Source organism: Populus alba, chromosome 7 (genome assembly GCF_005239225.2).
Source record: "Populus alba chromosome 7, ASM523922v2, whole genome shotgun sequence".
Lineage (NCBI taxonomy): Eukaryota > Viridiplantae > Streptophyta > Magnoliopsida > Malpighiales > Salicaceae > Populus > Populus alba.
The window spans coordinates 10,587,131-10,609,791 of NC_133290.1; the positions used below are offsets into that span (position 1 = coordinate 10,587,131).

Consider the following 22,661-nt stretch of genomic DNA (forward strand, 5'->3'; position numbering starts at 1 on the left):
TCAAAATTATTATCAGGCGTGTAATAATAAGATTTGATGACAAAATTACTCTACAACTAATAAATCCACAAAGAATTAAATACAAATAATCAAAATCAAATTTGTTACAGCATTTCCATGATCATTTATTTAATAATTTTAATATCATATTTGTTTTTATCAAAGAATCTTTTCAATTTAAAAACTATAATGAAATCTTAAAATATAATTTATTTTATTTTTTAAAGTAGTCATATTCAAGTAAAAAAATTTCTGACTTAAAATTTATATAAATTTATATTATCCTGTGTTAATAATTAATTTTAATTAAAAAACAATAAAGATAATGAGATTTAAAATTATGATTATTATACTTACATTAAACTTTATTTTCGAGAAGTAAATAAATTACGCTTGCACATCCTACAATTCAAATTATATTTTTTTTACTGTACATTCCTTTATTTTTATTGTGCTGAAACTTTGCATTTACTTTTGGATCTCTGTTAAAAAAAAAATTGAATTATTTCAAAATTTTTGTCTGGCGTATAATAATAAAATTCAATGACAAAATTGATCTTCAACTAGTAAATCAATAAAGAATTAAATAAAAATAATCAAATTCGAATTTGTTACAACATTTTCATGACCGTTTATTTCAAAATCTTGTTATCAAATCAGTTGTATTAAAAAAACTTTTTTAACTTAAAAACTCTAATTTTAAAATATGATTTATTTTATTTTTCTTAAACTCTCTTTTAAATAAAAATATTTTAGATTTAAAACATACATGGGAGACACTATTTTGCTTTATAATTTTAATTAGAAAAAAAATAAAAATAATAAGATTTAAAGTTGTAACTGTTTAATTAATATTGGAATTTTATTTAAAAAAAGTTAGTTAATTGATACTTTTTGGATTAAATTAAAAGTGAGATTTATTTATTTTCGAGGTTAACACTTTGTTGGGAACTTTTTTTAAGTGTTAAGAATTGAATTTCAATCTCTAAAAATTATACAAAAGTAAATTACATGTCAACCCCTTTTATTTACTACACTAAATAAGAGAAATTAATGTTAAATTTGTCTACCCATATATTTTTTTATAGACCTTTTAATGAATAAGATAAAGGCAATGAAAGTAATATAAAAAACAAAATGAATTGAATCTTATTTCTACCAAATATATGAATTCAATTTATTTATTAATTTAATTTAAATTAAATATTATAGTTGGATAATTGATTTCAAACAACTTGTTGAATAAAAAATTACAAAACATGTTTTTTTTCTTAAAAGCTTAAGAAATACATCAGCATGAAAACTATTATGCTTTAAAATAATTTTTTTTTTATCATTTTGATGTGAAAAGTAGATTTTAAAAATTAAATATTATTTTAATACACTTTCAAATAATTTTTTTTGAGTGATAATATTTTTATTTTAAAGCAATAATAAATTTTTAGTTATTAAATTGAATATAATAGTAATCTATAAATAACTTAATGTTTTTTGTTGATTTTATTATAGTATAAAGTGTTATGAATTGATAAGATTTAGAATATTTTTTTTCATAATTTTTTTTAAAATAAAAACAAAATATAAAATAAAATAAAATAAACTATAAAATTTCTTATAGTAATTTTCCGAATACAAAATCTATCTCCGTGACTCGTTGCTCATTATGCTATAAAAAATTACTGGATATTCAATCAAATCATAATTAGAATAAACGGCGGCGCATTGATTTACGAAATGAGATTAAAAACGATGTTTCTATTTTGAACTTTTCTTACCTTTGTACTTTTATCTCAATAGGACAAATCAAAATTAAATCAAGAAAACAAAATTAGTTCCTTTTTTTTTGGTTTGCGAGTGTTTTGTTTTTCCGTGAAAATAAAAGAAATCAATTAATTATTTTTAAAACATTAAACCACTAATTTTATTTCCCTTTCTAAAGATCCTCTCTCTGCAATTTCTTTTTCTTTCGTTCTTTATTTAAATATTAATGATTTCCCTCAAAGCACCGAAGCCCATTTTTGTGACTACCATCATCCTCTCCCTCTCTCTCTGCCTCCCTGAAATCTCCTGCTGAATTTTTCATTTTTCCGTTTGCTTCCCGGGAAAACTCACAATTGCTTCCCGGAGAAGTCTCTTTCTTTTCCAGGTACAGCCCATTGACTATCGTTTTTCCGTTTGCTTCCCGGGAAAACTCACAGTTGCTTCCCGGAAAAGTCTCTTTCTTTTCCAGGTACAACCCAGTTACTTCATTTTAGTCCTTGTAATTATTGGCAAGATGGGATTCGTTTGACCTGAATTTCTTTCCAGTTTTAGTTTTTCTTACTTTTTTTTCCTGTCTGTGATTGAATTTGGATGGATCTGCTTCAATTTTATGGATTTTTTTGCTTCCATTTGGATTTCATTTACTGAAATTGAAATTGGGATTGTTTAAGTTTCCGGGATATGATTACTTTGATCTTTTTTTTAAAAAAAAATTATAAAGCTAAAAACGTTTTTGGGTTCTCTTCAATACTCTGCTTGATTCAAGAGTAAATTTGAAGAATAATAAAAAGATCACTGTTCAATCCCAAAGCTTAGAGCACTTTAGTTCACATGAAATCTAACATGGTATGATAGTTTTAAGGTAGATCATGATGAAATTTAATGCGACATTACGTTACGTTTTACAGGATGTATACTGTAAGCTTCAATGATCATTGTGATAGATTAGCTGTTTGAATGAGCATCACGTCGTAGTAGTGGTAGAGGTCCTGTTTATGCACACCTCAGTGGTTCCTTTGAATTGATTTAAGGCTAATATGTAAAGAGATCACCTTGTTTGATTGAGAACTACAGAGGGGTCCCAATCCAAATACGTCGTAGTTCATGAATTAAAATCAGAGAAGAATACTATAGGGGGTATCAATCAAAATGTTGATAGTTCATGGAGGCTCCTTATGCTTTAGCCTTAATTGAATGACCAATTTGATTCGTGTCATTGTTTTGGGTAGTTGTGGTGCTCTTGCATCCATCTTACATTTTTATCATCTATAGTTTGTGTTTTTGGTTCAAACTACCAGCTTTCTTCATTGTTAAATTGACATGTCAATTTGTCATGCTATGGTATTCTTGTAATTTTCTTATGTTGTTATGTAATTCATGACATAACCAATTAATCTTATTCATGTATTTTTCTTGGGTACAGATATTACACTTAACTTTTAACCTTCAAGTATTGTATTTGCTCTCATGAAGAGTGACCAGTGAAGTTTCTGCTGATAATTGGAAGTCGTAGAAGAAAATGTCTTCAACAAAGGCTGACAAAAAGGCAGCTGGTGATGCAGCTTCATGGCTGTTCAATGTTGTCACATCTGTTGGAATCATCCTCGTCAATAAAGCCTTGATGGCTACCTACGGTTATAGTTTTGGTATGCTCCCAATGACAATCTACTCAAAAAAATCTATCAGTGTCTGATTTTTTAATCACCAGACTGATTATGTATTTCGTAGTTTAAGGCAAGTGCTTAGGACAAGGCTTGCTGGTTTTGATCTCGCCCATTCTTTTCATTAGAATGTGTTTTGGATATTATATTCTTGTGTAGTACTAAGAAATGTTAAATTGGGCAGGGATATGAAGCCAGGCATCACTATCTCATTTCCATTGGCCTACCATTACATATCTAAATTACTTTTTTATGCTGGATGCCTGCACATTATTACCTACCCACTTAGTTAAGTTGTTTATAAAAAAAAAAAACAATAATTATAACTAACTTAATTAACAGCGTGATATTATGCAATCACCTAATGCATACATGTTTGTCAAGTAATATCATAAGAATTAAATTTATCTAGTATTGTTTGTTCATGTGGTTCAAGTTGTAAAACTGGAAAATTAATTGTGATCCATTTTGTATGTAATATGAAGAACTCGATTATCAATTTCACCAAGGAGTGAGGATAATGCCTTCTATTAGCTGATAAAGGAGTCCTGGGCATTCCGATTTTTTTTTTTTTTGCTGTGCCTAATTTTTAAAATCTAATGCTTTCTTGCAGCTACAACATTAACGGGTCTGCATTTTGCCACAACAACATTGTTAACTGTTGTCCTTAGGTGGCTGGGTTATATCCAGCCTTCCCATCTACCACTGCCTGATCTTCTGAAGTTTGTTTTGTTTGCAAACTGTTCTATTGTTGGAATGAATGTGAGTTTGATGTGGAACTCGGTTGGATTTTATCAGGTCAGTTTCGGAGTATTTCTACATGTCTGTTTGCTCTTTATTATGTCAATTTTAGAAGTTACAACTTTCCTTTTAAAACTTATTGTCAGATTGCAAAGCTGAGTATGATCCCAGTATCTTGTTTTCTGGAAGTTGTCTTGGACAAAGTGCGGTATTCAAGGGACACAAAGCTTAGTATACTAGTAGTTCTTCTTGGTGTGGCAGTATGTACTGTTACAGATGTGAGTGTTAATGCCAAAGGATTTGTAGCTGCTGTAATAGCAGTTTGGAGCACTGCCTTGCAGCAGTATGTAAGTAACTCTATTTGGACACGTTGTTATTACATATGATTGGCATTAAAAGCTGGGATCGTTTTTGGGTGCTAAATTCAAATTTCAATAAGTTCTAGGATGGGACAAGCACAGGTTCTTTGCATATTTAGTTTTTCCCCCTCCCACATGCACCTTTTCTTTTCATATTTATGCAGATATGCTTAATTGCATTCATTAGAAAAATTAGTCAATGGTTTAATTAGAAAATTGTTTTGACCTGCACCATTTTATGCCCATATGGTGCAGTTGGGGCATGTTAATTGTGGTTTTGATTCTTCCAAATCTTAGTTTCTTTCCGTTTCTAATATTTGTTTGGATACCTTATTTATAACGCTGTTGGGTTTTCACATTGCACAGTATGTACATTATCTTCAACGGAGGTATTCTCTAGGATCTTTCAACTTATTGGGGCACACTGCTCCAGCACAAGCTGCATCTCTGCTGGTAGTAGGGCCCTTTTTGGACTATTGGTTGACAAACAATAGAGTTGATGCTTACGCCTACACTTTAACATCCACTGTAAGTTGTCTTTCTGTTATCTGGTTTTGGATTGTTATTTGAGGGATAGTTACTTTGCACTGAAGTTGACTACTTTGAGCTAGCATAATTCTCCCGTTAGATCATCAGAGGACGTACAGGGGGTTCAAGCCAATGCTTGATCACTACAAGAGCAAGAAAAGAGCAACTTGTTTAATGCTTAGGCACCAAAGAGAGTTTAGCGGGCTACGGTCTTAACATCCTTTTGTATGCCATTAAACAGTGGCTGCAAATATGCTTTTACGTTGTTGCCCCAAAAGGAAAGTGTAAGCATACACCAGATGAGTACTTGATTACATGAGTGGACATGTGTTATGACTGATTAAGCTGAGGATGATTTAAACTGACAAACTAAACATTGGGCTCAGTTGAATAATTGAGCCTAAGGGGAAATCTTGGTGTTTTAACAAAATAAATAACAAGAATGATACAATAATAATAATACTTGTAGGGTGTGCTCAATCTGGTGAAGTGCCTTTAAGGACCCAAAAGAAAATTAATGTCTTATAATCCCTGCCAATAATTGGTCAGATATTAGAAACTGCATGGAGAAGTTCTCTGTCTCCACACTTGAACAATCACTAAAATCTCATACCAGGACTGTACAGGTTGATAATTCTAGTTATGAAATTCCTGTTTATTTCTAGAAAACATACAGCACTTAACTTTCAGTTTCTGAATTTTCTTTTTTACACTTTTAATGTGGTAAAATATATCTAATATGGTCTAGCAACATCTATTCGCGTGCTTCTATATGTTTAGGTTGCAGATTTGGGGTGACTATCTGTTCCATGGATATTAAATGCTTGTGTAGATACTTTTGTGGATACTGAAGCACCTTGCTAAATTCTCGCTATATCGCTATTATAGTTATGGTTTTCTTTCAATGATGTTCAAAAGCTCAGTAGCATGCCTGATTTTTAAAGCTGCCAAGAAGCTGTGTGCTAGTTGTGGTTACTTCAGATGATCTGACATGCACTTTGTTGTCTGCAGTTGTTCATAGTCGTGTCGTGCAGCATTGCAGTAGGGACAAACCTCAGCCAATTCATCTGCATTGGCAGGTTTACAGCCGTGTCATTCCAAGTGCTTGGACATATGAAGACAATTCTTGTCCTGATTTTAGGATTTATTTTCTTCGGGAAAGAGGGTCTCAATCTTCATGTAGTTGTAGGCATGATCATTGCAGTAGCAGGAATGATCTGGTATGGCAACGCCTCATCTAAGCCGGGAGGGAAGGAGCGCCGTAGTCTTTCAATGAATGGCAACAAAGCACAAAAACATGATGGGTTACCAGAATCCACCGAGGTGGATGATAAGGTTTAGATTTCAGTTGAAGGTTGGAAAAGAAAAGGAGGAAAAAGACAAATATGCACTCGGCATTTTAGATCAGCTGATTTCAGGAACTCCTTACACTTGGGAGGTCATAGTACTTTACTAAATTTTTTCATCACAGATTGTTTTCTTGTTCTTGAATTAATTCACGTAAAGGATGCTGTTGAGTGGGATACTAATTCCCCAAAATTACGTCCACAATCATCTTCTATAGCAATTTATTTCCTTGTGAAAATCAAGCTCTCACTCTCCTTCTGGCCTCTCTTTAATGCATCTGTGCTGTAGTTTTTTCTCTCTCGATATGGTCCCAAAGGAGGCATGCCTATTCACACTTGAAACACAGAAAACAAGACTTTCTGTGAACCTGACATTGATACACACTGGTAATAGTTAGCATTCAGGCAATCCCTTCTATAAAAATGGCATCGAGAAAAAATACATCTCATTTTACGTTACAAAGCATCTCGGTTTTTCATCTTCAAGCCTTCCTCCAAGTTACAAGACGACAAAAGGGTGAAGGAATTGGCGAACCTTTCTATGGTAGCTTCTTCATGCTCTTTTGCTGGCACAAGAACGAACCTTTGTGCAGCAAACCTGTAGCTCTAGGTCAAGAATTAAAAGAGGCTGTCATCTCTTCTACTGTAGTATAACAATGCCTGCACTGCCATAACTCCGGCAGGGCTGCTGGCATGGGCTTTATTCAGTATTGGTAGGGGCTGCTGGCATGGGCCTTCTGTCCACTCCCTTACACACCGGAGGTATCTCTCTCTCTATCTCTCTCTCTCCCCCGTCTCCATCTCTCTCTCCTCTCATTCACACCATAATAATAATTCTGGTAGGGTCAGTCCCTTTGAAAGCCATCTTCTCTCCCGTGTGGCATTGATTTTCTATCGTTTTCTTGTTACTTTCCATTCAACGCAGGGAAAGACCAAAAAGAGAGGGAGACCCACTCGCACGCCTCTCCAACCCAACATCTCTCACTAGCTTAATCATATAACCTCTCATTAACCAATGAACGCCTTCCCTCGGAGCTCCCGCCCTCTCTTATCCTCATGCCACTGTTTATTTAAGAAACCAGGGGGTCACCTTTCCTCCATTAAAGTGTTTTTTTCTCTCCTGAAAGACGAGGAGTGCCTGAGGCTATGCCTGACAGTGTGTGTATAAACACGCAGTGAAGAGGAAGGGACTTTCCAATAGATCACGTAAAAAGAAAAGAAATTTGGATACATTATTTCAAGAGACGGACCCCCCTCCCCCCCAATAATTGATTGTGTAGGAGTTGTTTGTGCACGTGTGCTGTCCCCCCCATCTTTATTACAATATGTACGTGTTAGCATGAGTCAAAATGCAAACCCATCAATAAATAATGGCACCTTTTTTCTTGGCAACCAAACACTTTGAGTTCCTGTTCATGAAATAAAAATAAGTGGAATGAACAGGTGCTGATGGCAACCACTCCTCACTTGCTACTTCAACGCTCCATGTTTTTACTTACTACCGATCTTGATTGAGATTTTCATGGAGATTTATTGCTTTTTTTTTTTTTTTTTTTTTTAATTCATCAGTGTATGTTCTTCTTGCTTTTGGAGACTGAATTTTATATTAAATTTAAAATTTGACCATAATGAATTTGGGTTGGGTGGGAAGCTATTGAAACCACCCTTTTCAGAGGTGCCATTTGGTGTTGCAATCGTGATCATAGATGAGCATTGATCATGTCCTTGCCTGCCTCTTCTGAAATCTACTTCATTATTTCCAATAAAACCCTATATTATTTTATTTATTATAAATAAATTAAGACTCTAAGAAATGGATTTTTTTGGCACAGTTAATTTTTTTTTTTTGATAAAGTGATACAATCAAAAAAATAATTAGAAATCTAGTATACTTTCACTTGTTGCGTATAACATCTGCATTCTCATTCTAATTTTAACCACAAAGACCTAATCTTTTTTTTTCTCTCCCTTTTCCCTTTTTCTCTCTCTTTCCTCACGCAAAAAATACTCATAGAGAGCGTAGTGTGGTAGCAAAATAGCTTTTCGTGCGAAAAGCAATGCAAATGATGTTTTTTCATTTTTTAAAGTTTCCAAGAGGTTTCAAATCAACGTCTAAAATAGATTAAAAAAGAGTTTCTCAAGTCTTAGATTAAAAACAAACCAAAGTATAAGAGGTTTTTTTTTTTTTTTTTAATGTAATTTTACTATTGTTTTAATCTTATTTTATTAAACACAATTAAGTCTAATGAACCTGAATTTCAATTCTTTTTTTTTTTATTTTTTTAAAAACACTAATATTGTATAATCATATTTTTTTATATTAGAAAAAAAATTGATCTGGCTCATGGTATAAAGTGGACCATCAATCTAGTATTTAACTAAAGCAACTTAAATGGATATTTGATTTTTGAAATATTTACCTTACTTGACATCTTATCCAAACTTGATTTCATACGTGTGTGTGTGTGAAATTTTTTTTTTTTTAAAATTCAATATAATATGTACATAACTTAATATCAATATAATACAAACATTTATATGTAACATCTATAATTTCTTCATTTAATATATATATATATATATTACTTATTTATATATTGAATAATAAATAATACTTAAACATGAATACTTGAATAGAGATAAAATATAAATATCTAAATTTTATATCAAATATATAAATAAATATAAATATAACATAAACTCAATTCATTATCATTTCCAATTACTCGTATAATGATGGACATGAACACATGTCACATGGATAATGCCAGTAGTCAAACTTACACAATTCAAGGATTTATTTTCTTGAAGGTAAATAAATAAATAGACATGTGATCAACTAGATTTATTTTTGGAAGGAAGATTCAAATAACTGAAAGAACTTATTCCCATTTTTTATTTTAGGAATTACTTTTTAACATATGCTATGCTTTTTGCTTATTCTAACCTCCCTGTTTGAAGGGTGGCCTAAACGAATGTTTAATAAATTTATTTTTTTATTTCAAAATTATTTTAATATATTATTGTTAAAATATTTTTAAAAATAATTACAACTATACTTTAAATACCATTATTTTAAAAAGTGCTTCTCATCATGTTTGAAAGAATTTTTTAAATCGCCTAATTTCAGCGATTAAAAAGTACTACGGTTAAAAGAATAAAACTCGTAAACTTTTTTTTTTAATTAAAAAAGAAGATAAAGAAATCTTGTTTACAAATCCCACCTCAACACGAGTGTGATTTTCTTGAAAATTGATCATTTATAATTATTATATTTTAAAACCACCCTTCTCTCTTACCATCTCATTTATCGTGTCCTCTAACATCAACACATCCTATTAAAATTCAAATTTTTTTTTATGTACTCATAATATGAACCTTATTTATTTTATAAGATAATCTTTTATGAGAGGTGATGAGAAAGTTGAAGGTTAAAGAAAGAAATATGGACATGCAAAAATTTTGATGAATGTTAGAGAATAATATAAATATTTCACCTAACAACTTAAGTTTTTAGACTGAGAGGATTATTTGATATGGTATTATAGTCTTAATGACAAAGCAACCATAAGTTTGAATTTTTTCATTTCTATTTATTTGATAAAAAAAAAAAAACACAAAGTAACATGAGATTGTGCAAGTTTCAAGTCTAAAGAGCTTTCACTTAAGAGGTTGTGTTAGAGAATAATATAAATCATATCTTGAGACCTTACCTAATAACTTAAGCTTTTATGTTGAATCAAAACAACGTCGTTTTTGTAAAAAAAAATCAACAGGTTGCAACCGGGTTTTTGACTGAGTTTTGCCGGGTCAGCCCGCTGAGTCAGCCGAGGTTAAACCATGTTTTTTTCTTTTCTTGTTTTTTTTTCCTCAACTTGGTCCAATTCTAGCTCTGGATTGGCCGGTCTTAACAGTATGACTAAATCAATGTGAGATATGTGTTTTTAAGATCATCTAAGAAGAAAATTAGTATCAATTAATATCTAAGTTAGCTAAAAGATGCCCTTATTAGCAGCGAATCAATGGAAGTAAAAAAGGACTTTATTTTTTTTATAACCTCAAAATGGAGGGATTTTTTCAACAATATATATTATAAGGAATATCTCTTTAAGGATGGAAATGCATAAAAGTTTCTATCAAGGGATCAAATTAAAACTTTTTGAACCAAAACAAGCCATATGTATGGCATTTTTTTTAAGGGAAAGGGGAAACAATCCATCGTTTGAGAGGTTAAATATGATTAAGAAAGTATTATATAGGGGTAAAAAATGGAAAATCCTTTTTTTCATTTATAAGGATCACATTGACAACTTCTATAGAAAAAGTATTGAAATTATAATTTATTATATTGTTAATTCTCTGGATCCTTCAGGAATTGGGTTGATGTGATGGTATCTATGGCAGCGATAATCTCCACATAAAAAAGAAGATATTAAGAGAAGCAAAGCTGTTGAAATTTCGCCTCTGCCAATTCCCATAACTTCTAATTGCTAATTCTCGATGAGCATGGAATACTTTACCCTATTAGGCTTGATATCATAACTTTTAAGTTGTTTGGAAATGTGTTTTAATTGTTTTTAAAGTGTTTTTTATTTAGAAATATATTAAAATAATATTTTTTTTTAAAAAAATTATTTTTGATATAGCGTATTAAAATAATTTAAAAATAAAAAAACATATTAATTTAAATAAAAAAATAATTTTTTTAAAATTTTTTTTTAAAAATACAAAAATAAACCTGATATTGCTTACTTTTGATCGATTGGCAGCCATGGTCAACAAGCTTTCTTGTCTTTTTCCTTGCACTGTCCTCACATGGGCTGGTGGCTTGATGTTTCTATCAAGAGTTCAATGTTCAAAACACTGTCGGTTCTTCAAAGCCATCACATATTTGCTCAGATTGCATTTTCTAATAAATACGAGCATCTTTGGAATTAACGGAAATAGGTTTGATATGCCAATAGAAAAACTCAGAGTTGTAGTGATCTTTCCTAAATTCTTTCAAATTTCCTCAACTGGGATTTTCCTAAGAAAGTTGTTGTCAATCCAAAAGGCAACAAATGAGGAAGTAGATGCTCAAGGATTTTTAGAGGAAAATATATGTTTTTTTTTTTTTTAGTTTAGAAAAATATTTTATTTTATGGTATTTTTACTCAGTCTATTTAGTTTAAGAATTTTATTTTTTAATTAGGTCTGGATCCCAATTAGCCCTCGTGTAGTATATGCTTTGTCATAGAAAGGCAATTCCAGTTGCTTTGTTGATGTTGGCATCCCAAGTTATTGTGGAGGGTGGTGCTATCATACTAGAAAGACCACTTGCCAATCTATTAGAGAAACTTCAAGTTTATCCCTTGAAAAGTGGTATTATTGTACTAGAGAGACTCCTGACCAATATCTTGAAGAGTGGTGTTATTACACCAGGAAAACAAATTTCATCCTTTAAAGAGTAGTTAGGAAGACTTGTGGTCAATCTCTTAAAAAGTGATGCTATTACACTAAGAAGAACAAATTCATCATTTAAAGAATGATGGACTTTATTGCCGTTCTTCACAAAATAACATTTCATTCATGGGATAATTACATTGCTATTCAAATTATCCATAATATAATTTTAATTAAGCAGAACATTAAGTGTAAGGAAGATTCTTCTTGTCCATTTCTTATTGGTGATAAGTATTTGCCTTGACAATTCTAACAACTCTAAATGGACCATCCCACTCTAGGGTCAGTTTGCCCTTACTTTGTCTGTTATTCAGAGCTTTTAACTTCCTTGATATCAAATCTCTTAGCTTGAACTTTTTATTTTTGACCATGTTGTTAATATCAGTTAAAATTAAAGTAAGAAGCTAATATTTATACCAAAAATAAAAGATAAATACAAATATAAATGTTTTATACTGACTATTCTTTTTAAATTTTAAATATCTTCATTTATTTTATCTTAGAGATTGCTTTTCATTGCAAACAACAGACAATTTTTATTTTTATAAATGCATCAATCCAATTCATTTATATAAAATATAAGAGAAAAATAATTGAAGATAAATTATAATAATTTTTTGGGAAGTGTAATAAAATTATTTTTGGAAGTATTTGGAGCCACTTTTGTATGAAAATAATGATTTTTTTATTTTTTTAAAAACTATTTTTGATATTAATATATTAAAACAATTAGAAAATAATAAAATATCAATTTAAAACTAAAAAAATCAAGAATTTTTAAAAATAAAATTGAACAATCAAAACTTAGTTATTTCGATAATAATATAATACAATAATAATCTTCAAGCTAGTAAGCCTAGTATGGGGTGGCAACCCTTGGTATTTTAATTATGCTATGCTGTCGTTTTGGTAGCTCATTACGATGTCGTAGAGGATATCTTCAAGTAAATGGTGGAAGTTTATCAGTGATCAGGTTTATTCAAAACCAATTTGTTTCCATTATAAGCGCACTCACAGGAAGAGAATGTCAACAGCATAAAAATAGCTAAATGGCTAGCCTTCGTTGTTTTTCGCTACAAGTGGTATCAAAGCGGCGGTCCTGCCACTGCCGCTTCACAACCATGGTGGATAACGGCAGCTCTATAAGAGCAAGCTAAACAACTGGAGTCTCGTTTCTCTCGCGTTGAAGCTTTTAGCTAGGTCAAATCAACGAGGGGCTCAAGAAACACACTGGAGGGACTGAGACCAAACTTGCTGAGCTGAAACAGAAGCTTGATTTGTTACTGCGCTAAAAAGGGTTAAATGTGGTGGAAACAGTACAGATTGGCCTGAAATTCAATCCTTCTGGCCCTGTCAATTTGGGTTCACCGCTACACCACGTTTCCTCTGTGAGTTTTCTAGATCCTTTTTGCTTTAAATACACCCCCAAGATTGATCCGCCTTTGTTTGATGGGGAAAATCCTCGTGGTTTCAGGGTTAGAAAATGTCGCAAATACTTACAGATTTACCAAATTCCAGAGGAACAGGAGTAAGCTGCTATGTTTTTGGAGGGGGAGGAAAACATTTGGTTTCAGGGCTTTAACCACACCATCTACCCATCGAGGCTCTCCATCCTTTTATCACCACCTCCCAATCGAAACTCTCACACAACAACCCAAACCAGTACCCATAATCATAGCACTTGCAACAAACCACCATTTCCTCATTTTTCCACTCAGAAACCCTAATGTTTCAAGTGCGGTATCCATATTTTCCTGTCATCAATGCAAAGGGAAGGATTTAAATAGTCTTGAGTTTTAGGAAGACATGGTAGAGGAGTTTGAGAATGGAGAGTTAGCGGATGGTTTGATTGAGATTGACGAGTAGGTCGTGGAGGATTATGGGTTGTCAGTGAATGCAATTCCTGGCAGCATCACTTGCAACACTATTGTAATTGAAGGGGAAACTGATAAACTACCATTAGCCATCCTCATTGACAGTTGAAGCGCGCACAGTTTTGTAGATGTCAATAGAATTCAAATTCTCATTGTCGGGGGAAGTGAATAAAAAAATGACAAACCACTACCGCTGTTCCTCTCAGTGTAATAGTAGCTGAAGGTAGTGTGATTCAGTGTAGAGCCAAGTGTCCAAATTCTGAATGACAGGTGCAATGCCATACTTTTTTTTTAACTAATCTGTAGTTCTGCAGTCAGGGGGCAATGACATGGTGCTTGGGGCTGATTAGATGAAGGCATGCAACCCAATTTTGTCTGATTTCTTGAAGATGAGCTTGACCTTCTAGAAGGACGGGCAAGAAATAGTTCTTAAGGGAATTATTGGTGATCAGAGTTTGGATTAAAAATGATTATCGCAGAGTAAGTAGAAAAGGCTCTGTACCAGGATGTCTATGGACTGGTGGCTCAATCGTTTGCTATCGATGGGCAAGAACAGAAGCTTGAGGAGATTCATCCTGTGGTGCATGATTTGTCACTGGAACTCGATGCAATCTTCGCTGAACCTACTCAGCTACCACCAAGCAGGGAGTGTGATCACTGGATTCCACTGGAAGAAGGCACTAAACCAGTCAATCCTTGACCATATAGACATTCCCATGGCCAAAAGGATGTGATAGAGAAACTGGTTAAGAAAACGCTAGATTCCTCCATAATTCAAGTGAGTCACAGGCCTTTCTCTTCACCAGCACCACTGGTACAGAAGCAAGACAACACTTGGAGATTCTGTGAGTTATACAGTGATGAATGGTTTTCCAAGATCGATTTATGAGCTGGATATCAAAAACACATGGCACTCTCAATTTATGAGAAAGAGTTCTTGGCTATATTGCTAGCAGTTCAGAAATGGAGGTGCTACTTGGAGAGTAAGAAATTTATTATCAAGAGAGCTTGAAATACATGTTAGAGGCTTAGAGCAGCGCATCAACACTTCTATCCAAAAGAAAGTGCTCAAGAAATTGTAGGGGATCCAATATGAGATTCACAACACCTATAAGAGAGCGAAGAATTCTTTTTTGTTGGCCTAAATTGAAAGATAGTGTAAAGAGAGTGGTGGAAGAATGTGATCCATGTGCCAGAAACAAAAGTGAGGTTGTAGCATACCCCGGGTTGCTGCAACCTCTACCCACTCCTCCTCGTTCTTGGAGTGACATCACTATGGACTTCATTGAAGGAGGTGGTTGACAGGTTCATATAATATACCCATTTTCTTACTCTGAGTCATCCTTTTACAGCTTTGAATATGGCCAATTTTTTTTCAAGCATGTTTATAAATTGCATGGTGTTCCAGCTCGCAAGTGACTGACAGCGATAGGTTACTCGTTACCTTGTTTTGTAGAGAATTTTTGAGACTAATGGGCACTGAGTCGCGTTCTAGTTCAACACATCACCCAGTCAGATGGGCAGACAAAAAAGTTGAATAGAAGTTTGCTAACTTTTTTGAGGTGCTTGACTTTCCAGGGGTATAAACAGTGGCGCAAATGGATTTCTTTGGCTGAATTTCGGTACAATACCAGTTTCCATTCAGAAACTGAGATGACTCCTCACCAAGCTATGTTTGGGGATACCCCAACCAGTGGCCACTATTGCTGAATTGTTGCAAGAGAAAACTCAGAAGGTGGCATTGCTCATGGAAAATTTGTAGAAGACTCGAAATTGGATGAAACAACAAGCTAACAAGGGAAAAACTGTTCGCAATTTTTGTGGGGGTGGCCACGTTTACCTCAAGCTGTAACCTTAGAGACAGATTTCAGTATCCTTGCAGAAAGAACCTCTATAGGGTCTTAAATCCAACCAGCCTTCCATGTTTCATTGCTCAAAGAGGAAACTAGGAGCCAAGGTGGTTCCAGACAGTGAGTTAACAGCTACTAATGATCAGGGAGAGAATGTTGTCGTATCTAGGAGGTTGTTCAAACGAAGTTGTCGTTCAAAGGTTAATTCAGTGGTTTAACCTGTTACCAGAAGAGGCCGCCCCTAGAAGATCTCTCTTTCATTGAAAGGCAGGTACCAGATTTTCAGGACTGATTATGCTTTAGGACAATGTTGCCCTTCTTGTTATTTTAATTCTGCAATGTCGTTTATATCTTTAGCTGTTGTCGTTTGTTTGTTTTTTTTTCTTTATTTTTTTGTGTGTGCTCATTACGGTGTCGTGGAGAATATCTTCCGGTAACGGGCGGAAGTTTATTAGTCGCACGTGTCGTGAACTTATGGTTTATTTATAATCAATTTGTTATTGTTATAAGTGCACTCACGAGAAGAGAATGTCAGTAAAGAGAAATAAAAATCTGTTCCTTTCTAGTTGTTTTTCACTACATATTGTAACAAAATTATTTTAAAATTGAAAAGAAATTAAATTTGATTATTCTAATTCATATGTTTTGCAGTTTGAAAATGCTCATGAATTGCAACTTCAAAATTAGAAAGAAAAAAAAACCCGAAGGGGTGTTGAATTCTCTCCCTTACAAATGTTATACGTTGGATAAGAAAAATGAATTTATTATCTTGCTTTTAAAAAAAAAAAAAAACTTTATCTGCAATGAGGGCATTTTGGTATTTCTAAATTGACTGAAGAAGACATGACGGGTATTTGTCTTTTAAATTGCACATTATATTATCATAAATATTATTAAGATTAATACAATGTTTGGTGTTATTGAGGGGTATATTTTCATTTAAAATTATAAAGAGTACAATTAAATAATTAATTTGCCTTTATATAAAAAAATACCTTGACAGCTAAAGAGGAGTGTTTTTATCTTATTCTTTTTATTTGCACAATCAAAATACCTCTTTGCTTTTAGGGTTTAATTTTTTATGTCTTGGATTCGAAGATATTTTTACTATTACACTATTTGTTTTTTGTTGTTATCAGGTAAAGGTAAAGTAAAAGTTAATTTTGTTTTTTAATAAATTAAAAAAAAAAAAAAAATTATTGATGCGTGCTGAGTATGCACAAGGTACTTTATCATTTTTGAAAAACACATGCAATTGATCTTAGCAATTAAAAATACCATTATATGACATCTTTAGATTTATTTTGGTGTTGGAAGCTTCGGTGAACATTTTTTTTCCTCCCTTCTAATCCTTTTTGTTTAAGGAATTTCATTTATAACCTCGGGAAATGTAAAGCTCCATGCCAAATTGGAAAACTTACTTTAAATTAAACCCTTTTTTCCCATATCATCCACATCCCATATGGAGGAGGGTTTTCCTTAATTTGCGATCCAGCACGGGAATAAATCAGACTAATGCAATCAAGTCCTCCAACCTCTTGATTTGATCAACTAACCATCCAACCTCCACCAATCAGCTAAATTCTCCCGATAATATTAATATTAATTTATGGTGCTAAAAGATGGGAACCATGAGCTGTGGATCAATGCCAGCTCAAGCCATTTATGGTGTCTGTCACAGCTGAGCCCTAATGTCAAGCTCGCAAGATTTGACATTTAAAGCGGAAACCCCAAGAAACAACAGGCACGAGTGTGTATAAGTGCCTTTCCATTACTGGATCATAACCCATCCAGGTCAATGAAGTGATTTCCACTCGAACTTTTTGTAGGGAAAAAGGAGAAAAATTTAGAGCCACACGTGCGATGAAAACGTGTAGGAGACATAAGGGCTAGCACGTGGCCCTCGCTCCTTTTAATTAATAATTAATAGTACTAATTACTGTAGTATACAACTCCACCCTTTTAACTTTCCCAATGTAACAAAAGGGCTGCTGCTGCTCTTGCTTGCTTTAAGAAGAAGAAAAAAGAAAAAAAAAAGAAAAAAGAAAAGAAAAGAGAACTCTCTCCTCCCTATGTAAATGCCAAAACCACATCGATTAATCCTCGGGAGCAAAAAGGGGCTGATAATAATAATTAAATTAAGGAGATGGAATCTTCCTCCATTCCATTAATTGACAGTGATGGTTCGATCGTTGATCACACGTACACTGGCAATAAAAAGGAGGAGGAAGAAGAAGAAGCTAGAGAGACGATGAGAGGGCCCTAGAGAGAAAACCTCAACAGTAATCAGAAGATTTTTTTTTTCTATGCAGTAAAATGTATTTCAAACAATCACAGTTAAAACTACATAGGTTGCGACTAGCGGATTCTAATTTCAAGTTTTTCTCTCTCAAATAATTCACTTGAACAAGACTAGCTGTGTTTAAACCAAGAGAGAAGAGAAAGAAACATAAACACTCCTCTTATCACTTTGAAGATGGCTAATTAATCTTTGATTTGTTTTGTTTCCTTTTTGATGAGAAAGGAAGAAGTTGAGAGTAGATTAAACAATTATTCATGAGCCCTGAAAAGCGAAACACCCGTAGAGACAAAGAGATAATTTACAGACTCGAGTAGACAGAGAAATGGGGTTTGGTTAGAGACGCGAAACAAAGATAAAGAATTGGGTTAAGGTCTTTGTAGAGAGAGAGAGAGAGAGAGAGAGAAGGCAGAGAGGCACATGGCATGTGAGCAACAGCTGTGTCCACTCCCCACTTGATAAATACCCTTCTTACCGTCAGTACTAGGTCTTTTGAGTTTCTCAGCTTCCTTCCTTCCTTCACCCTTGAAGTAAAACCAAGCTCTATCTCTCTCTACACAAAAAAAAACCAGAACTTGAAGCTCTCTACCTCTCTAATGGCTGCTCTCAAACCCTAAAGACTCAACCTTTTTATTTCTCTCTTATGAACCCATCGACAAAAATGAAAGCCCACTTCTTTGCTTTGCTTCTCTCTCTTACCTTTCTCTCTCTACAAGCTTCACCACCACCTTTCCTTAGCTCAACAAACGAAGACGCCCAGAACCTTATCAACTTCAAGACCACTCTCCCTAACCCATCTCTCCTTCAAAACTGGCTTCCTAACCAAAACCCTTGTACCTTCACTGGAGTTGAATGCCATGAAACCACTAACAGAGTCACCTCTATTGGCCTCGCTAACATTTCTTTATCTTGTGATTTTCACCCTGTAGCTGCATTTCTTTTGACTCTTGAGAACTTAGAGAGTCTTTCTTTGAAATCAGCCAACATTTCTGGCTCGATTTCTTTCCCACTTGGATCTAAGTGCAGCTCCGTTTTGAGCTACTTAGATCTATCTCAGAGTAGCCTCTCAGGAAATGCTTCTGATATAGCCACTTTACGTTCCTGTCCAGCCTTGAAATCCCTGGACCTTTCCGGCAACTCCATTGAGTTTTCAGTGCATGAAGAGAAATCAAGTGGGCTAAGAGGGCTCAGCTTTGAGTTTCTCGATCTTTCTTTCAATAAGATTGTAGGCTCAAACGCGGTGCCTTTTATTTTATCTGAAGGCTGCAATGAGTTGAAGCACTTGGCTTTGAAGGGAAATAAAGTGAGCGGAGATATTGATTTTTCAAGTTGCAAGAATCTCCAGTATCTTGATGTCTCTGCAAACAATTTCTCTTCGAGTGTTCCCTCGTTTGGTAAATGTTTAGCTCTGGAGCATCTAGATATCTCTGCCAATAAGTTTCATGGTGATCTTGGTCATGCAATTGGTGCTTGTGTTAAGCTCAACTTCTTGAATGTTTCAAGCAACAAGATTTCAGGTCCAATTCCAGTGCTTCCAACCGCGAGTTTGCAGTCACTTTCACTTGGTGGAAACCTTTTTGAAGGGGAGTTTCCTTTGCATCTCGTGGATGCTTGCCCAGGTCTTGTTATGCTTGATCTTTCCTTCAATAATCTAAGTGGTTCTGTCCCTAGTAGTCTTGGTTCTTGCACTTCATTGGAAACTCTTGATATTTCTACCAACAACTTCACTGGTGAATTGCCTGTTGATACTGTATTGAAAATGACAAGTCTGAAGAGGCTCGATTTGGGATATAATGCTTTTACTGGTGGTTTGCCTGATTCTTTCTCACAGCACGCTAGTTTGGAATCTTTAGATCTGAGTTCTAATGGTTTATCTGGGCCAATCCCTACTGGTTTGTGTCAAGGTCCAAGTAACAACTTGAAGGAGCTGTATCTTCAAAACAATATGTTTACTGGGTCTGTTCCTGCTACCCTCAGTAACTGCTCTCAACTCACGGCACTCCATTTGAGCTTCAATTACCTCACTGGAACCATCCCTTCGAGCTTGGGATCGCTCTACCAGCTTCGTGACTTGAACCTTTGGTTTAACCAGCTCCATGGAGAAATCCCACCTGAGTTAATGAACATAAAAGCATTGGAGACTCTGATTCTAGACTTCAATGAGTTGACAGGAGTGATACCTTCAGGTATAAGCAACTGCACCAACCTTAACTGGATCTCATTGTCTAACAATCGGTTAAGTGGTGAGATTCCAGCATCGATTGGCAAGCTTGGGAGTCTGGCAATTCTCAAGCTGAGCAACAACTCCTTCTATGGTAGAATCCCACCAGAGCTTGGAGACTGCCGTAGCTTGATTTGGTTGGATCTTAATTCCAATTTCCTCAATGGAACAATCCCACCCGAGCTGTTCAAACAGTCTGGCAGCATTGCTGTCAATTTTATCAGAGGAAAGAGGTACGTGTATCTGAAGAATGAAAGGAGCGAACAGTGTCACGGGGAGGGAAATTTGCTTGAGTTTGCCGGAATAAGATTGGAGCAGCTGAGCAGAATCTCCAGCAGCCACCCCTGCAACTTTTCCAGAGTATATGGAGAATACACCCAGCCCACATTTAATGATAATGGATCGATGATCTTCCTTGATCTTTCTTACAATATGTTGTCCGGCAGTATTCCAGTAGCGATTGGGAGTATGTCATACCTCTATGTCTTGATCTTGGGTCATAATAATTTCTCTGGAAACATTCCACAAGAGATTGGAAAGTTGACTGATCTTGACATTCTTGACCTCTCCAACAATAGGCTTGAAGGGATAATTCCTCCGTCGATGACTGGCCTTTCATTGCTTTCGGAGATTGATATGTCCAACAATCACCTCACTGGAATGATTCCTGAAGGGGGTCAGTTTGTAACATTTTTAAATCATAGTTTCGTCAACAACTCAGGCCTCTGTGGGATACCTCTTCCTCCATGTGGGTCAGCTTCAGGATCAAGCTCGAATATTGAGCATCAGAAGTCTCATAGGAGACTGGCATCGCTGGCAGGGAGTGTGGCAATGGGATTGTTGTTCTCGCTTTTCTGCATCTTTGGTTTGCTTATTGTTGTTGTGGAAATGAAGAAGAGGAAGAAAAAGAAGGATTCAGCCCTTGATGTCTATATAGACAGCCGCTCACACTCTGGCACCGCAAATACTGCCTGGAAGCTGACTGGTCGTGAAGCATTAAGCATCAGTATCGCCACATTTGAGTCAAAGCCCCTGCGGAATCTCACTTTTCCAGATCTTCTTGAAGCAACAAATGGCTTCCACAATGATAGCCTTATAGGCTCTGGAGGTTTTGGTGACGTGTACAAAGCAGAACTGAAAGATGGAAGCATTGTAGCCATCAAGAAACTGATACATATCAGTGGACAAGGAGATAGAGAATTCACTGCTGAAATGGAGACCATTGGCAAAATCAAGCACCGGAACCTTGTTCCACTCCTTGGTTACTGCAAGGTAGGAGAAGAGCGAATCTTGGTGTATGAGTACATGAAATATGGTAGTTTAGAAGATGTTCTACATAACCAAAAGAAAACTGGGATCAAACTGAACTGGGCTGCAAGAAGAAAGATTGCCATCGGTGCTGCCAGAGGATTAACTTTTCTTCACCATGGTTGCATCCCACTTATAATTCACAGGGACATGAAATCTAGCAATGTCTTGCTTGATGAGAACTTGGAGGCCAGAGTCTCCGATTTTGGAATGGCGAGGCTTATGAGTACAATGGACACTCATTTGAGTGTTAGCACATTAGCAGGCACACCTGGTTATGTCCCGCCCGAATACTACCAAAGCTTTAGGTGCTCCATCAGGGGGGATGTTTACAGTTTCGGTGTAGTCTTGCTTGAGTTGCTGACAGGAAAAAGGCCAACAGATTCATCTGATTTTGGTGACAATAATCTTGTTGGGTGGGTGAAGCAGCATGCCAAATTGAGAATAAACGATGTTTTTGATCCAGTGCTCTTAAAAGAGGATCCAAACCTTGAGATGGAGCTCCTACAACATTTGAAGGTAGCTTGTGCTTGTCTAGATGATCGGCCATGGAGACGACCCACAATGATTCAAGTAATGGCAACGTTTAAAGAAATTCAAGCAGGGTCTGGCCTTGACTCACAATCCACAACTACCACCGAAGATGGAGGTTTTAGTGCAGTTGAAATGGTAGAGATGAGCATAAAAGAAGGGCCAGAGCTAAGCAAGCAGTAGGTAAACAAGTCTTGTCGATTTTCCATCGAGCTCAGAACACAGAAAGAAGAAAGGAGGTGATCATAGAAATGATTCTCATTCAACCCCAACAAAATTTTCCACCACCTTGAAAATGGCGGCGTAAAACTGCCTGTCTGCCTGCATGGCTTCTACCATTTGATGTATGTATAATGTCTTGTATCCTCCTAGCAAACTCTTGTGATTTTATACATAAAACAAACGTTGTTTAACTTGTTAAAAAGGTGTAAATATACAGTCTCATATGTTGTTATGCAGCTTTGGTTTCTACTTAATTTTCTGTTGCAAACCAGCCTTGAAAAAAAAAAAAAGAAAAAGTAGAAAAAGAGCTGCTGGATTATATATCTGTAGTGATCTCAGCGATGGTGACCTATTAGAGGTTTGGATCTCTCGCCCCTTTCTCCATGCTTGTTTTCATGATATTCCTCACTTGTCTTAAAATTCAGCTGCATTGCGGCATTCCAAAATCTCTCTCTTTCCGGTAACATGTAGGATATTCCTATGCAAGTTTTCGCACGTCAGCTCCACCTTTTCAAAAT

General features: G+C 35.0%; 2 protein-coding genes and 1 long non-coding RNA gene across 6 annotated transcripts; all 3 read left to right on the plus strand.

The window, feature by feature from the left end:
- The first annotated feature begins 1,892 nt into the window (after positions 1–1,892).
- LOC118049645 (UDP-rhamnose/UDP-galactose transporter 4) lies at positions 1,893–6,635 on the plus strand. Of its 4 annotated transcripts, none has more exons than XM_035059700.2 (6): positions 1,893–2,230; positions 3,235–3,407; positions 4,036–4,220; positions 4,310–4,510; positions 4,889–5,050; positions 6,062–6,635. In XM_035059700.2, exons 2-6 carry the CDS (start codon positions 3,281–3,283, stop codon positions 6,389–6,391), a joined length of 1,005 nt encoding a protein of 334 aa, XP_034915591.1. In that variant the 5' UTR covers positions 1,893–2,230; positions 3,235–3,280; the 3' UTR covers positions 6,392–6,635. The 4 variants fall into 4 exon arrangements, with proteins under 4 accessions (XP_034915591.1, XP_034915592.1, XP_034915593.1 ...); XM_035059701.2 differs by having other exon boundaries at positions 1,893–2,146; positions 3,185–3,407; XM_035059702.2 differs by having other exon boundaries at positions 1,893–2,146.
- A 6,145-nt stretch (positions 6,636–12,780) lies between these two features.
- LOC118049646 (uncharacterized) lies at positions 12,781–16,138 on the plus strand. The gene is made up of 2 exons (XR_004687730.2): positions 12,781–13,226; positions 13,313–16,138. It is a non-coding gene; the product is annotated as an uncharacterized lncRNA (long non-coding RNA).
- Positions 16,139–17,643: 1,505 nt separating this feature from the next.
- On the plus strand, positions 17,644–22,397 carry LOC118049647 (systemin receptor SR160). Its single transcript, XM_035059703.2, has one exon. The coding sequence runs from the start codon at positions 18,505–18,507 to the stop codon at positions 22,102–22,104; it is 3,600 nt and encodes a 1,199-aa protein (XP_034915594.1). The 5' UTR covers positions 17,644–18,504; the 3' UTR covers positions 22,105–22,397.
- The last annotated feature ends 264 nt before the right edge of the window (positions 22,398–22,661 follow it).

Bases quoted from the DNA above. Each gene is read 5' to 3' on its own strand.
- LOC118049645 (XM_035059700.2), top strand. From the start codon at position 3,281: ATGTCTTCAACAAAGGCTGACAAAAAGGCAGCTGGTGATGCAGCTTCA. The intron at 4,511-4,888 runs GTAAGTAACTCT...CACATTGCACAG, and splicing joins GCACTGCCTTGCAGCAGTAT to TATGTACATTATCTTCAACG. The intron at 5,051-6,061 runs GTAAGTTGTCTT...TGTTGTCTGCAG, and splicing joins CCTACACTTTAACATCCACT to TTGTTCATAGTCGTGTCGTG.
- LOC118049647 (XM_035059703.2), top strand. From the start codon at position 18,505: ATGAACCCATCGACAAAAATGAAAGCCCACTTCTTTGCTTTGCTTCTC.